Source organism: Cynara cardunculus (genome assembly GCF_001531365.2).
Source record: "Cynara cardunculus var. scolymus isolate 2C chromosome LG 10, CcrdV1, whole genome shotgun sequence".
NCBI lineage: Eukaryota > Viridiplantae > Streptophyta > Magnoliopsida > Asterales > Asteraceae > Cynara > Cynara cardunculus.
The window spans coordinates 3708269-3723806 of NC_037537.1; the positions used below are offsets into that span (position 1 = coordinate 3708269).

General features: G+C 38.8%; 1 protein-coding gene across 1 annotated transcript; it reads right to left on the minus strand.

The window, feature by feature from the left end:
- Positions 1–2158: 2158 nt before the first annotated feature.
- On the minus strand, positions 2159–15061 carry LOC112519229 (transmembrane protein 184C-like). Its single transcript, XM_025127241.1, has 5 exons — positions 14927–15061; positions 5574–5850; positions 5372–5494; positions 4022–4312; positions 2159–2551 (listed from the first exon to the last, which is right to left on the minus strand). Exons 2-5 carry the CDS (start codon positions 5835–5837, stop codon positions 2342–2344), a joined length of 888 nt encoding a protein of 295 aa, XP_024983009.1. The 5' UTR covers positions 5838–5850; positions 14927–15061; the 3' UTR covers positions 2159–2341.
- Between the last annotated feature and the right edge of the window lie 477 nt (positions 15062–15538).

The following is a 15538-nucleotide window of genomic DNA, read 5'->3' on the forward strand; positions in this document are numbered from 1 at the left end:
AAAGAGTTGATGACTAATTTAATGAACGAGGTTTTAAATGAATCAAGTAAAAAAAAGTCGATACGATAACAATTTGGGTGAACTAAATATGTATGTGCATACTAACTTTATGGCCGCTTGTCCCGCAAATGATGTTGAAGATTTTGAAAAAATTGATTTGTTAGATTTTTGGAAACAAAAACAACCTCAATTCCCGATTTTGGCATGCATCGCACGTGATATACTAACAATCCAAGCTAGTACCGTAGCTTCGGAGTCTGCTTTTTCTCTTAGTGGTAGGATAATTTCGGTACGTCGGACAAGACTAAGCCCGGAGTCCGTGGAGTGTTGCATTTGCTTGAAGGATCATTTGGATAGCGTTGATAGGATTCAACACACGACATCTTTAGAGACGGAGATTGAAACGGTGGAAGAAATTCTTGAAGAAAATGAAATCTCTATGGGACTAAGCACGCCACCAAGTACCGATACCGAGAGCACTTACTCCCAGTCCTAATATGACGAAACGTATTTATAAAATTAAAGTGTATTCTTAAATGTATATAACAAAACGTATTTATAAAATTAAACGTATATATATATATATATATATATATATATATATATATATATATTATATAACAAAACGTATTTATAATAAAACATATTTATAATAATACATATTAAAAAATAACATATTTTAAAGATATTAATAACATATTATAAATTTATTAATTACCAAAAAAATTGGAAAAAAATAAAAATAAAAATTCAAAGGACCGGCCGTAACCGGTTATGGGACCGGAACCGGGACCGGACGGCTTAACCGGTTACCGGTAAGCTTGACCGGTTATGGAGTATTTCACCGGAACCGGGACCGGTTATGGAGGGACCGGTTATCACCGGTTTTTGTCGCGATCGGGATCGGCCGTAACCGGTTAAGGCCCGGTCCAGGACCCATTTTTGGCCATCTCTATCTATAAACTCTTGTATATCTGGTTGGGACCAACAGGATGGAATATTACTTCCGAATATGGACCCATATTTCTGATAACTAGTTTACTAGTTAACTTATAAGTTACTAGTTTATTAATGAATATCTACCTTTTCAACCACACTTATAAATAGACGATCATTATTATAAAAATATAACAAAAAATCACTAATGTTATAAAAACGAATCGTCTTGGTAAAATAATGCCTACTTCAGTAGCTATTTCTCATTAACTTTCTTATTTGAAAAATTGTTTTATGGACACGAAAATAGAGCCTTGGAAACTAATTTCAAACCAACTGTTAAGGCTGATGAGATTAGTACGAGAAGATTGGGTTCCAATGAGAAGAGAAATATTGTAAGAAATGTAAGAAAATATCTTCATCCTTAGATCAATTTTAATTGAATATCAACACTAATGAGGTACACCAATATACACCAAATCAATTCTCTTCTAAATTGCAATTCATTGATGGACATGAGATTAAAAATGATCAAGGGTTCAGATCTCTTTACGCTTCTCACCATAATATTCTTTCTCATATGATCCTTCGCCTAGTATGAGGTGCGCAAAAAAAATACTACCGTCAAAAAGGTCAAATCAATCTCTAATTACGAAAAAGAATATGATATCCCTAAATTTCTTATTTCATTTTGGGTCATAATCACATGAAGCCATGTCATAAATCTGTTAAAAGAAGAGAGAAGAAAACATGAATTTGTAACTTTATACTAAACAAAATGATGACATGTGATTAAATGATTTGTGAGACAAGGAGAAAGGGAATCTGGGACAAGATTTTTATTCATAGGGAAATTGACTCAAATAGCCATTCTACCCATTTAAATTGGTCTCTTGGTCATTTCTCTCTCTGGTTTACCCAAATGTCACTACATCCGTAATATTATGGACCTGGGTAAAAAATAAAAAGAATATCAAATTCCACCACATTAGCAGGTGACACCGTCTCAATTGCGGACTTTCGAATCGTATACCTGGGTTGAATATGATATTTTTGTCTCTTTTAGCCAGGTCCCCAATATTACGAATGTGGATATTATAGACATAGAGACATTTGGATAAACCCAAGAAAGGAATGGCTAGATGACCAATCTAGGTAAGGTAAAATGGCTATTTGAGTCAATTTCCCTTATTCATACATATCGAATTCACACCATGGTAAAAGAGCACCAAGGATTAGGAAGAGCACTGACATATAGAAAGGCTGTGTGTTAAAACAGCTGAAGAGAGAACATAATACAACACTAATTTACCATTCTCTACAAAATCAAAATGAATAAAAAAAACATGTTTTTCTACAACATCTTGTCGTCATGGTTTTAAATGACTCCGCTGCAAATTGTATATCACTCGTTCTTTTTCCCCTTCTGCAACATCGTCTGCACATCTCCAGAATACGGTTCAAAGTGAAATGCATATAGCTGAATAACGGAAAATCCAACCATCTCAAGGCATGTCATCACATTCTGAATCGCTTCTTGAACATGCTCGACGTCCAGCCAGAAATGATGCGCTTTTAAAACACCCGTTTTGACTAGGATGTCTAGCATTACTCCCTGAATGACAGATCATAGATAGCCAAAAGGGTCACCATTGACAACTTGTATGAAAAAAGGATACATAAATGCAAAAAAAAAAAAAAAAAAACATATCTCATATGGGGATGGGGTCTGGGAAGGGCAAGATGTATGCAGACCCGAGCTCTATCTCAAGGAGTAGAATATAATACTTATATACGTCCGTGGGGTGCAAAACTTGGGGTCTGAGAAGGGTAAGATGTATGGAGACCCGAGTTCTATCCCAAGGAGTAGAATATAATACTTATATACGTCCGTGGGGTGCAAAACTTGGGGTTTGGGAAGGGTAAGATGTATGGAGACCCGAGTTCTATCCCAAGGAATAGAATATAATATTTATATACATCCGTCCAAGGAGTAGAATATAATATTTATATACATAAGTCGGGTGCAAAATGTGGACCGAAATGGCTTCAGACCACATGAGGAGAGCCTTCTAGTCATAGTGATTTAATTCTTCCAACTATGATTCAAATCATTTATAAACTAACTATTTCCCACCTATGTGGAACAATGCTTTTCCACTCTCAAACATTCACTTCAGTTGCAACTCTGAAGATCAATTTCTATTCACCTGTGCTTCGTTTTAGTCACATGTTGTATCAAAACAAAGCTCTCACATAGGACTAACACAAACCCATATACATCCTTCCAATTTGTGTTTGAAAGCAGACTTTGTTTTAAGGGCCAAACTGGGCATAAAACCCCTTTTTTCCAACGTTAACATGATCTAATCGTCTTATTTATATGTCATTTCACATCATCTGTCTTTCCTGTTTATTTTTCTATATTGATAATGTAAAATTTTTCTCCGACAACCAGATTCAGAAGTTTGATTAGTATATTTACTTTACAAAAACAACCGCTCTACTACCAAAGGGCCATTGGCCCAGTGGTACCTGGTAAACCCACCTTTTTGGACTTGGAGATCAGGGTTCCAGTCTTACCAAAGGCGAGGACTGTGTGTGAGTTCCAACTATGAAATATATATAAACCAATTATTTGTTTGTTTTTCATACTGAGACGCTCACTTCAATTGCAACACTTAAAGATCAATTTATCTTTCACCCGCACTTTGTTTTAAGCATGTCATATATCAAAAAGAAGCTCACACATAGGACTACACAAACCCAGAAACATCTTCGATTTTTTTCTTTTTCCCGCTGATTTTCTGTAGTTGGGCATGTTTTTTAACAAGATTTACTTGTGTTTTCAATTAGTTTTACTCCCTATGTTACAAAAAGAACATGTACACTTTGACTTTTAAGGTCAACAATGTTATCATTCAACTTCAGAACTTGAATGGTTTTGCAACAAATTTAACAACAATTCACTATTTATGATACCCACACGTATTGGAGAAATAAACATATACTAAGCACATTTTCAAGTGATATAAATCATAAATACTGATACTATTAGCCAATGAGGGTTGTCGAAGAAATTTACCTGCCAAAAGCAAAAGAAGACGGTCCCAATTACGCATAAGAACTTGGCAAGTGGCTTGTGTGGCGCCAATTCTTTTGCGAAAACGTGGTAAAAGACTACTAAAGAATACATGGCCACGTAAAAGGAAATGCTAAGAATGGCAGTGAATGTCCAGCTGACCCAACTAGGATACATTCCAAGTAACTGCATACCGATCATCAAAAATGAGCATACAGGCCGTGTAACCACAAACTGCCAAGTCCAGTACTTGAGAAGTTTCAGTGTTTGGTGATTCAGATGAGTAGTACGAGGCTGCAAAGGCAAAAATATAGTTTCTGAGACACGTCTTTATGATCTAACATGTACATTGGTGGTTACACATTGAATCGCAATACAGACTGAAAAGAACGGTCATTTTGAGGTCAAATAGACTAAGGGCTTGTTGTCTAAACATTAACCGCCTCTTACCGGGTAAGCAGCGGTTACCCAGCCAAAGATTATGGTCTTACCAACAACCTTACTATGGCTTTTCGTTGACCGAGTATATTACCCGGTAAGTGAAGGTGGTGACTCTTGCCTGGTTAACACTTACCGGGTAAGAGACACTTATAGTAGGTAAGTGAGGGTGGTGACTCCTACCCGGTCTGCGCTTACTCAGTTTTTGTTGGTAAACAACACCTAAGCCTTAGCTTCAAGATTGTTAGGGATGGTTCAAATGAATTATTGAGTATTGACTTTATCATACTTGGCTTTTCGTTGAACCATCTTCCTTGGAACACCCAAAGAAACCAATTTTTTGTAAGAATGAGCGATTTTGCACAAAAGATACCAAGTACAATGGTCCTTGTTTGCATTTATTTTCACAATTAGTCTAAAATCTCTTATAGCAAACTATGTTGGTTTTCTTTTTGGAAATTCCCCAAGAACGACTTTGAGTTTTGCAACAAAAAGCCAAAAGTTGATTACTCTTCTTTAAATTATATGAATTTTGACAGGTTCCTTAAACTTCATAAAAGAACACTACAAATCAGGGAGAATGTTGGCGCTAAATTTGTCAAAATATCATCAGTTTTGAATGTGGAAGTAATAGATTCAACCTCAAAAGTTAAATGTATCTCCAAGATTAAAAGATTATGCATTTGACTAAACATGGAGAAGTTGTAACTTATTTTCTTTACAAAGGCAATAGCAAATGGCTAAATAGGGCAAACATGTGGCTTATGCTGCAAAAGGAAAGAAAAAAGGTTCATGCTTCAGAAATGAAGACAGAATCAGGCAATCTAAAGCAACAAGAAACAGTGACAAGAGCATATCATTTTACCAATTTCAACATCTAAATAATAAAATTTATAGAAAATAACATGAACTCACCTGGAAAAGAGTCATTGGAAACGTATGGTGAATCTCCCTTCCCTTCATTTCATCAGGAACTATATCTTCGCTAATGGATATATTCAAGTAGCCATACAGTAGATCCAGAAACTTAGCAATGACCTGAAAGTGAAAATCCAATAATTGTCAAGGTAAAAGTTAAAGGATCAAATGAAACAAATAAGATACAAAAATCACATACCAAAGCCTCATAGCATTCTTTAATCGAATCCAACAGCATGAAAATTGGTTTGCTTCCCTTGATATCCAGCACACCCACAAAAGAGTTCATGGCATAAACAGGAGCCATAAGAGCGATCATTATTATGGCCTTTTGTTCCTTTGGGTTTTTCCAGTAATAAAGATGTTGTGAAACGAGTTGAGATGAGAAATGCAGTGCAACCATAGTGCAAGCACCAGATCCCAGCAGTGTTAGCTCGTCACGATTGAACTTACTAATATCCATGATTTACTTTTGCCTGCAAAAAATAGGTGACCGAACTTCTCAAAACCATTGTGCTAGACTAGGGACAAACTGAGATTTGGCAAATCCTCCCATATTTTTACACCGTATTTTTCTTTAATTCTATATATGCATACTATTAGGGCAGGTGATCCAACTAGATGTTGACTAAATATTTTAGACCCAAAACCACAAAAAACAGGCCAAACGCAGTTCAGCTATTGACCATGTGGGCATAGCAGCTTCTTTAGTAACAAATAGATATGCTTCAAGTGGTTGCTAACTAACTATACTATGGAAGGTGAGCCCAATAACTAAGAGAAGCAATACGTAAGGTCAACCCAATAATAGAACATAAATACTTGAAGAAAACTTCTAACACTTCATTTCAATCACATACTTACACAGTCTCCCCCCCCCCCAAAAAAAAACCAGACGGTGATAAACCAGAGTGCAAAATCTCTTCACATTCTTTGTCTTTGAGGTTTGACTTGAAACAGCTTGGAGCTACAAGGATTGACATCATTAAATACAATAGCATCTGTAGTCCACATACGGAAGATCAATAATCATTTAGCAGGATTAAGATTATGATGTTAGTTTCTTGTAACAGAACAAGTCAATTGTCCAAGGCCACAAGTGAAGTTTACTTATTCTAGACACAAATACAAGGGTAAATTGGGTAAACACTTTGATTTTGTTATGATGTCAAGGTAGTGTGTCTGGAATATGTCAGAAGTTTGTTGAGTGAGAGAGAGAAGCATATATAAGATTTTGGGAGGGGAGTATGAGGTATCCAGAAAACTGTTTCGTCATTGTAATTCAGGAGTGAGTTTGGCCACTCGAAAGCCTCACAACTTTATACTCATGATACCAATACAACAACCATTTTCCCTCGATACCTTCTTATACTTTGTCTCCTGATTCTTCTGTTCTCAGCCCACCATAGGCAGATCTATTACAGTAGTATCAAAGCACAAGATCCTTGGCCCCTGATACCAACCACAATAGAAGGTGCAGAAGGAACGCCAACCTTCCCATCCGTTTCAGGAGTTGATCGAGTCCAAGCCAAGCAACCAATGCATTTCTTTTTTATTATAATTAGTTTTATTAATTATGTTTCTTTAAAGTTGTCTGGGTCAACGAGTTGTTAATGGAGTCATGGAGAAATAGAAGGAATCAATGGATAGTATTTAGGATCGTGGGCTAGTGGCAGTAGTAGAGTAGGATCCATGTTGGTATTTAAATGTTGCTTGGTTCAAATAGAGAATATGAGAAAATTGTTGCACATCGTTCCCTTAATCCTTGCTTCTTTGGAGACTAACCATCTCGAATTGGTTGATAACAAATTGTGCTTTCATTGCTTCCTCATGCCTCAAGACGACCGTCCTTCCATTGATGAATCCTTGGCTACCATGGCTGATCACATAGCCAAACAAACTGAAAACATTGCCAAACTTCTATCCGACCAATCCAGTACTACCAAAACCTTGGAAGCCCTTACCGCCGCCCTGACTTCCGTCACCACCAAACTCGACAACCCCAAAGTGAATAACCTCGACCGCCCATCCTCCTCGACTCTTACTGACTACGGTTTCATGCCACCAACGCCCAAACACAACCTGGACATATGCCCTCCCAAGATCCATTTGCCGTCCTTCGATGGTACCGAACCCTCGATTGCTTTTCCTGGCTGATCAGTATTTCCAGTCCTACAACATCGCCACCGGCAAGCACCTCCACATTGCCTCTTTCTACCTCAAAGGTGACGCACTGAGCTCGTACAAATATCTCCATAAATACCGTCTCCTTAGCACTTGGGACAACTTCACCTAGGCATTGGAACTCTGATTCGGCCCGTCTTCCTACGAAACCACAAAGTTGCCCTTTATTAATAATGCCAAGCCTCCACCGCCGCCGTCTATGTAATGGAGTTCGAAAGGTCAAGTAACTTTGTGGTTGGTCTCTTCCAAGAGGTGTTCCTCAATTGCTTTATCTCCGGAATACGGCGCGACATCCAACAAGAATTATCCGTCCACCATCCCCGTTCCATTCATCAAGCCATTGGCCTCACTGAACTAATCGAGGACAAATTAGCCGATTCCCGTTTCCGCTCTACCTCCACTCGCCCAACCCCATCCGTCTCTTCTTCTCAACCGCTACCACCCCAAACTACACCACCCATGTTAACAGCTCCATCACGTCCAACTACTAACCTACCCCTAAACGTCTCTCACCGAATGAAATTTCTCAACGTTCGGAAGCAGGTTTGTGTTACCGTTGCCCCAAAAAATTTCAGACGAGACATCGATGCAACCCTCCTCAATTTCCCTACCCCGACATTCACGATGCCTCCCCCGCCGTTGCCGCTACCGCGTCACTTCCCCTTGCCGCGAATACCTATTCCCCTCCACTTCTGTCCACCAACCCACCCGACAAGCATTTTCTCGCCCTTTCCCGGCCGTGTTTCTTGGTCTCTCCTCCTTGAAATCACTGTGGGTTCGAGGCCTTATCACCAGCCAACCACTCACCATCCTAGTCGATTCTGGAAGCACGCATAACATTGTGCAACCACGTATCGCCAACCACCTATACCTACCAATTACACTATCACCTCCTTCCTAGTTACGGTTGGAAATGGTTCCCTCCTCCATTAAGATGGTCATTGGTCCAAAGTTCCAGTGTCCTTTTCCGGTAACCTTTTCCATCTCTCTCTTTGTCCTCCCAATCGAAACCCGATGTTGTGCTCGGCATGTCTTGGCCTAGTTCCTTGGGCCCCATTGTTGCCGACTTCTCTATAGTCTATCCCCCACCTCACCTTTCATCATGTCCCCAACACCGTTATTTTCGAAGACAAACCCCTTTCCACCTTGGCTTCTCCGGGCACCATTTCACAATTACTCCGTCAAGATGCTATCGCCTCCATGCATACTTTACTTTTCAATCACAAACCCTCGTCCCCACAGCCGCCGCCAGAATCACTACACACCACCGACCCATATGTTCAAGCCTTGTTGGACCGTTACAACTGCCTTTTTCAGCCACCAGATACCATTCCCCACCTTGGTGCCATGACCACCATATTCCTTTAAAACTGCTCTCCGAATCGGTCAATGTACGTCCATACAGATACGTACGTTACCAAAACGCCATTATACCATATTTCATTTGCAAAATGCTCAAAGATGGAGTCAACCGGCCAAGCCAAAACCCGTATTCCTCTCCGGTTCTTCTAGTTAGCAAGAAAGACAGGACTTGGCGCCTTTGCAACGATTACTGAGCTCCAAATCCCATCATGATCCGTGATCGATTTCTAATTCCTACCATTGACGAAATTTTAGACGAATTTCACGAGTCGGCTACCACCAAATCCGGGTAGCCAACGCTAACATACACAAAACCGCCTTTCATACCGTAGACAACCAGTATGAATCCGTGGTGATGCCTTTCAGTCTCACCAATACCCCATCCACGTTTCAAGCAGCCATAAATGACCTTTTCGAGCTTCTCTTAGTGAAGTAGTCATTTTTTTACGACATACTAGTTTATAGCCCATCCCGAGCCACGCACCTCCAACACCTTGAGTGTGTCTTCAATCTCCTTTCCACACACTGATATTTTCCCAAGCTCACAAAGTGTACTTTCATAGTGGAACGCGTCCATTACTTGGGCCACATGATTTTGGCGGCCGGTGATGCAGCGATACCGACAATATCGACTCGACTTTGAATTGGCAACCACCTACCTCGGCTACTCAACTTCGCGGACTTTTGAATCTCACCGCATACTATAGACAGTTCATTCTCAATTATGCCACAATTGCTTCTCCACTTACTGATTTGTTGCAGCATAAGCCATTCATTTGGACCCCCACTGCGGCAGATGCGTTTCATGCTCTAAAACAGGCCATGACGTCACTACATGTCCTCACCCTCCCCTCCCTGATTTCACTAAGGACTTCAAAGTCACCACTGATGCTTCAGGTCCGGCATGGCGGCCTTTGTGCCGTTTTATCTCAAGCTGATCACCTAGTTGCTTTTTCAGCAAAAATCAATGTCTACGCATGCAATTGGCATCGACTTACATCCGAGAATTATATGCAATTACCCAAGCGGTAAAAAATGGCGTCAATATCTTTTTGTTCGTCGATTCCGTACTTTTACGAACCGCAGGCTACGCCATCTTCTTAACCTAGTGGTTCAAACCCCCGATCAATATAAGTGGGCAACCAAGCATCTTGACTACAAGTTTGATGTGATCTACAAACCTGGTCGCATGAACAAGGTGGCCGATGCCTTGATTTGAATGATGAGCCGCCACTCCTCAGCTTTTCGACATCCACTTTTCCCGGTTATCGACACTTCACGATTATTTCACCACGGACCATGTTGGTTAACCATGGTTCGTGATATCGCCACTAATCAGACCTGTTTTTCGGACCATCATCTCCATGATGGGCTTATCTATGTCCGCCGGTGTCTGCTCATTTCGGCCATTCCTACATTACGCCAACGACTCCGGGAAGAACTTCACTCCTCCCCAGCCGGATGGCCATTTGGGCGTACAGGCAACATTGTCACGCCTTTCTGCTTCTTTTTATTGGCCAGGATTGAAGCAACCGGTACATGATTTTATCCTAACATGTTCTACGTGTCAATAGGTTAAATATCCAACAAATAAACTTCATGGCCTATTGCAACCATTTCGATTCCCGATAAGGTCTGGGACGACATCTCAATGGATTTTAATACGCACCTTCCGGCGTCACAGGTCAAAACTCCCATTTGGGTTATCGTTGATAGACTATCAACATTTGCATATTCTGTGCCACTTCCACCCAAAATCATGACTGCATCCCTTGCTCAACTGTTCTTCATTCATATTACCGGCTACATGGCCTTCCAAAGTCCATTGTCTTTGATAGCGATCCTATTCTTGTGAGCCACTTTGGAAAGAAACTTTTTGCTCGTCTAGGGACCCGCCTTTTGGTCTCAAGTGCATACCATCCTCAATCGGATGGGCAAACCAAAGTGGTCAGCCTTAAGTCTTATTTATGATGCTTTGTAAGATGAGCCAACTAAATGGGTACATTACTCTACTTCGCGGAATTTTGGTACAACACAACCTACCACAGCTCTATCAATATGTCCCCCTCGGCCGCCTCCAATGATACCCTCCTACACCCTTGGCAGTTCATACAGCATGTTCCCTCACGTCTCTACCTTGATTTCACCATTCAAGGCTCTATCACTTTATGAAAGGGACCCTCCACCTTTGATAAGGGTGAGAAGGGTCAACCACCCGTAGACTCCTTAGAAGAGTAGCTCCAACTACAAGATGCCATCCTTGATGAGCTGCGCATGAACCTCTTCCGTGCTCAACATAAGCAAAAGTAGTGGGTTGATTTTAAGAGGTCGGATGCAAACTTTGAGGTGAGTGATTTGGTTTATTTGAAGTTACAACCTTATCGCCAATAGTCTTTAATCAAACGTTGGAGAAGTTGTCCTCTCTATTCTATGGGGCCTATAAGGTTGTTCAAAAGGTGGGTAAGGTTGCTTACAAGCTTAAGCTTCCCCCTTAAGCAAAAATTCACCTCGTCTTTCACGTTTCTCAGTTAAAACGTGTCAAAGGCCCATTGAGCACCATTGCTCTGATTCCTACCCAGATTCCTGCTAAACTCAAGAGTCACATCGAAAGCCTTCTTAGGTGTGAGACCTCGGGACCCTGGACACACAGAGTTGGAAATCCCCATTAAGGCATAAGTACCTTCACAGGAAGCGACTTTGGAAGATTTTGAGATTTTCAAGCATCAATTTCCTGCTTTTCACCTTCAGGACAAGGTGAATATGTGGGCAGCAAGTAATGTAACAGAGCAAGTCAACTGTCTAAGGCCACAAGTGAAGTGTACTTATTCTAGGCGCAAATACAAGGATAAACTCTGTAAAACACTTCCATTTTGTTATGATGTCATGGTTGTGTGTCCGCAATATGTCAGAAGTTTGTTGAGGAGTGAGAGACAGAAGTATCGATAAGATTTTAGGAGAGGAGTATGAGGTATCCAGAAATTTGTTTCATCAGTGTAACTTGGGAGTGAGTTTGGCCACTCGAAAGCCTTACAACTTTATTACTCATATTACCAATATAACAACCATTTTCCCTCGATAATTTCTTATACTTTGTCTTCTGATTCTTCTGTTCTCAGCCCACCATAGTCGGATCTATTACATTTCTACACATGGTCTGCTAACTAATCATTTTTCTCACAGATCATTAATGCCATATCTTTAGGGTATATTGTTCAAAGTTCAAATAGATAAACTAAAATAAATAAAAAGTTTATTATCTTGCTTGAAATGTTAAGATTCCCCAAATGAGATTTAACTTTAGACACTTTGACCAAAAAAGCAAACTTTCAGTGCCCTCTTCATGTCCTCATAACCTCATAATCAAGCATGTGTGTTGCACATGTTGGAGTTTGTCATGTAATGGGATTTGATCACACATTGAAAGAAAAGTGAAACAAGATTGAGTTTGTATAACTCGTTCTTCATTTAACAAAATGGGTCAACGTTGAAGTATGGGAAGTCATTGAAGGTTTGGGCTTAGTATTTACGTACATAAATTGTCAAAGATTGGGCCATGGGCCGTTGGACTCTTCTTTGAGTCCGAGATTATATTAATTCTTTATTTATTTCAGATATTACCAGAAAACCGTCAAAATCAGTTAACTTGGCAGTTGATTAGTGTAACATTCCATTCCCGAGGGTATCGTCGTTTGCCCTTAGTACAAGTGGATGAAAGAAACTTCATATCTTAAACTTTTATTTCATTATAATAGAGTTATTACAGCAGCAGAAACTTACAACTTATAAATTATAATATTCTAACATCTTAGAATAGCAACACTTCAGCTTGTTCCTACTCCTTGATTCCTGAGATACATACATGAATACGTAAACTAAAATCTTAGTGGGTAGTTATGGTTTCATGATAAAACATTCTTTCCAAATAGTTAAAATAATTCTTATAAAGTTTCATGTATAAAAATATTTCTTTGAGATCTCATGGTTACATGTTAAGTAAACCAACTTCTCATAGGTTCTTTAACCTCGGGTCCACATAAGGGCTGCCCAATAAGGTCTGTTTGCAAGACGTACCTTCTTTCTATGTTCCATACGTTGGATATTTAAATGGTTTTACTTAAATGCATAAAAACTTTCATATACCACATGCGCATCATGACATAATAGGTGTACTTTGCCACATGATCATATATGGCAATACTCTTTCATGCATAAAACATTTATATATATAGCATGTATGTATCCCAGTAAATCTCATAATGTACTCACCTTGATTATGCCTAGTTTTTCCAATTCCTATCTCCAAGCTTGATTAGGTATAAAGAGAGAGAGATTTCTTATTTTTGGTATGGAACTAATGGTAACACTTCAATCACTATTTATAGGTAAATTCATTGCATTAGCTACTTATTCTTCTTGCTCCCAACATTGTACTCTTATGATAGTTTAACACCTCATTTTTGAGGATAAGAGAATCTTGACACCTCATGCTTAAAATAAAAGAATCTTGACACCTCATGCTTCTAGCTTTTATTTGTCATGCATCTAGCTCTTGCTTGTCATCATGAATTTTTCCAACACATGCTTCTAGCCTAGACAACTCATAACTAGCTTGCTTTGTCATAAAGGGTAGGCTTGCTTTGTCATAAGATTTTTGTGGCTCATGTTATTTGTTTATAAGTAGCTTTGTAAGCTACTTGTGTTATAAATATGATAGTTTAATAAATGCTACAGCTGTTGGACTCTTTTAAGAGTACTTAATTTGCTTACAAAATCTTGTATTTAAGGCTTAAACATTGAGATTTAGCAAATAAGAAAAACTAGGGTGTTACAATTAGAAATGTATATATACCAAGATGTTCCTTGTTTATTCACCCACTTTTCCCTCCAGATTTTTCCGTATCCTTCCTTCTAAATACTTATATGGAAATATTAATTCAATTTGACATATTCAAGTTTCATGTAAAACTTGAATTGATAGTTGACTCCTCAAGATAGACATCCGTAAATTATGGCACGAGTGGGGATGTATTTCTCTCTTAGGGCCCTACAATCTGCAGGCCTCTATCTGTTTGATATTCTTTGTCAAAGGCATCTGCAATGAAGTTAGTGAATTTCCTCCCTAACCTATTTGATCTATATGTTGTTTTCCTGGTTGCTGTGTGATGTTTTGTACACATATAAGCATATATGAATCCTCTGATTTGCCTTTGGTTCTACCAACACATAATTGCATTCACTTAATGATCGCAAAGATACTAAAGCCTACTAAAGCATTATTTATTTACCCATATAAGCATATATGTTGTTTTTTCTTGGTTGCTGTGTGATGTTTCATACACATATAAGCATATATGAATCCTCTGATTTACCTTTGGTTCTAACAACACATAAGTTGCACCATCCACTTAATGATCCCAAGGATAGTAAAGCCTAAAGAAGTTTATTAGGCCACTCTTAAAATATAACCCCCCCCCCCCCCCCCCCCAAGTAACAAATTACAAAATAGATGCATTTTGCTCATCAAAATTAAAATCACCAGTTAGCTGTAACTCACTGTAAGCAAATTAGCAATTTTGGCTTGAAACTTTGCCCATAAAGGTATTGTTTCAATTTTGATGGGACTTACTAAAATCAAATTTGTTGCCATTTTCAACTGTATCTCTGAAACTATGCAAAATGGAAACACGCTAATTTTGTAGAAACAAAAACTTGCTACGGCTGACTTAGCAAAGTTTGGATAAATTCCCGATTTGATTTTGACTAAACAATTCAAGTTAAATTGAAACTAATCTTAAATACGGACCTTGATGAAACAATTAACATCTAATCGGAGGGTATGAAATTAACTACAGGAAATCAAGTGACATCAGAAAGGGAAAATGCTAGAAATTTTAGGATTTACATGAAACTTCCATAACATATAATCAATCACACAAGTCAACAATAGAAAGTATAGCAAAATTATGAACATCTTTATACATGATGAATTAGCTGAAAGATTCTTACGGATTTCGACGATGAGGAGATCCAAGTTACCGAGATCAAGCGCGACGTATTTAAGGAGATCGGATTGAATCTACTGGAGTCAATCCTTGTGTGCGTGTTAGACTGGTAGGCTGCTGCTCGGCTGCTGCTCATCCGATTCCGGGGGTGTTTGGATTTTAAAAAAAAGAGTAAATTACATTCTTGGTCCCTGTTGTTTGCAGTTTATTTGACTAAGGTCCCTAAAACGCGTTTATTACACTCCCGGTACTTGTGGTATACAAAAACGCACGCTTCAAGTCCCTCTCTCTAATAGAATAAAAAAGATTCCTTTTAATCCAGTTAAGTCAGAGGGTATTTTCATCTTTTAGCCTCTTTCTTTTGTCTTTTATCACATGGACCAAAATTGTAACCTATTCTAATATCATATATACTTTTAAAAATATTATTATTACTAATTGTGTACCCGAGCAATGCGGCGGGAGCCATGAATTTTAACGATTTTGAAGTTCCACTGGTTTTATAAGATAAAATTTAATGATGATATATGTTACACTTGGTCTTTACATATTAATACAATTTGAATAAATAAGAGTTATGATTCCAATTACAGACTATCGATGAAAAAAATTGTAT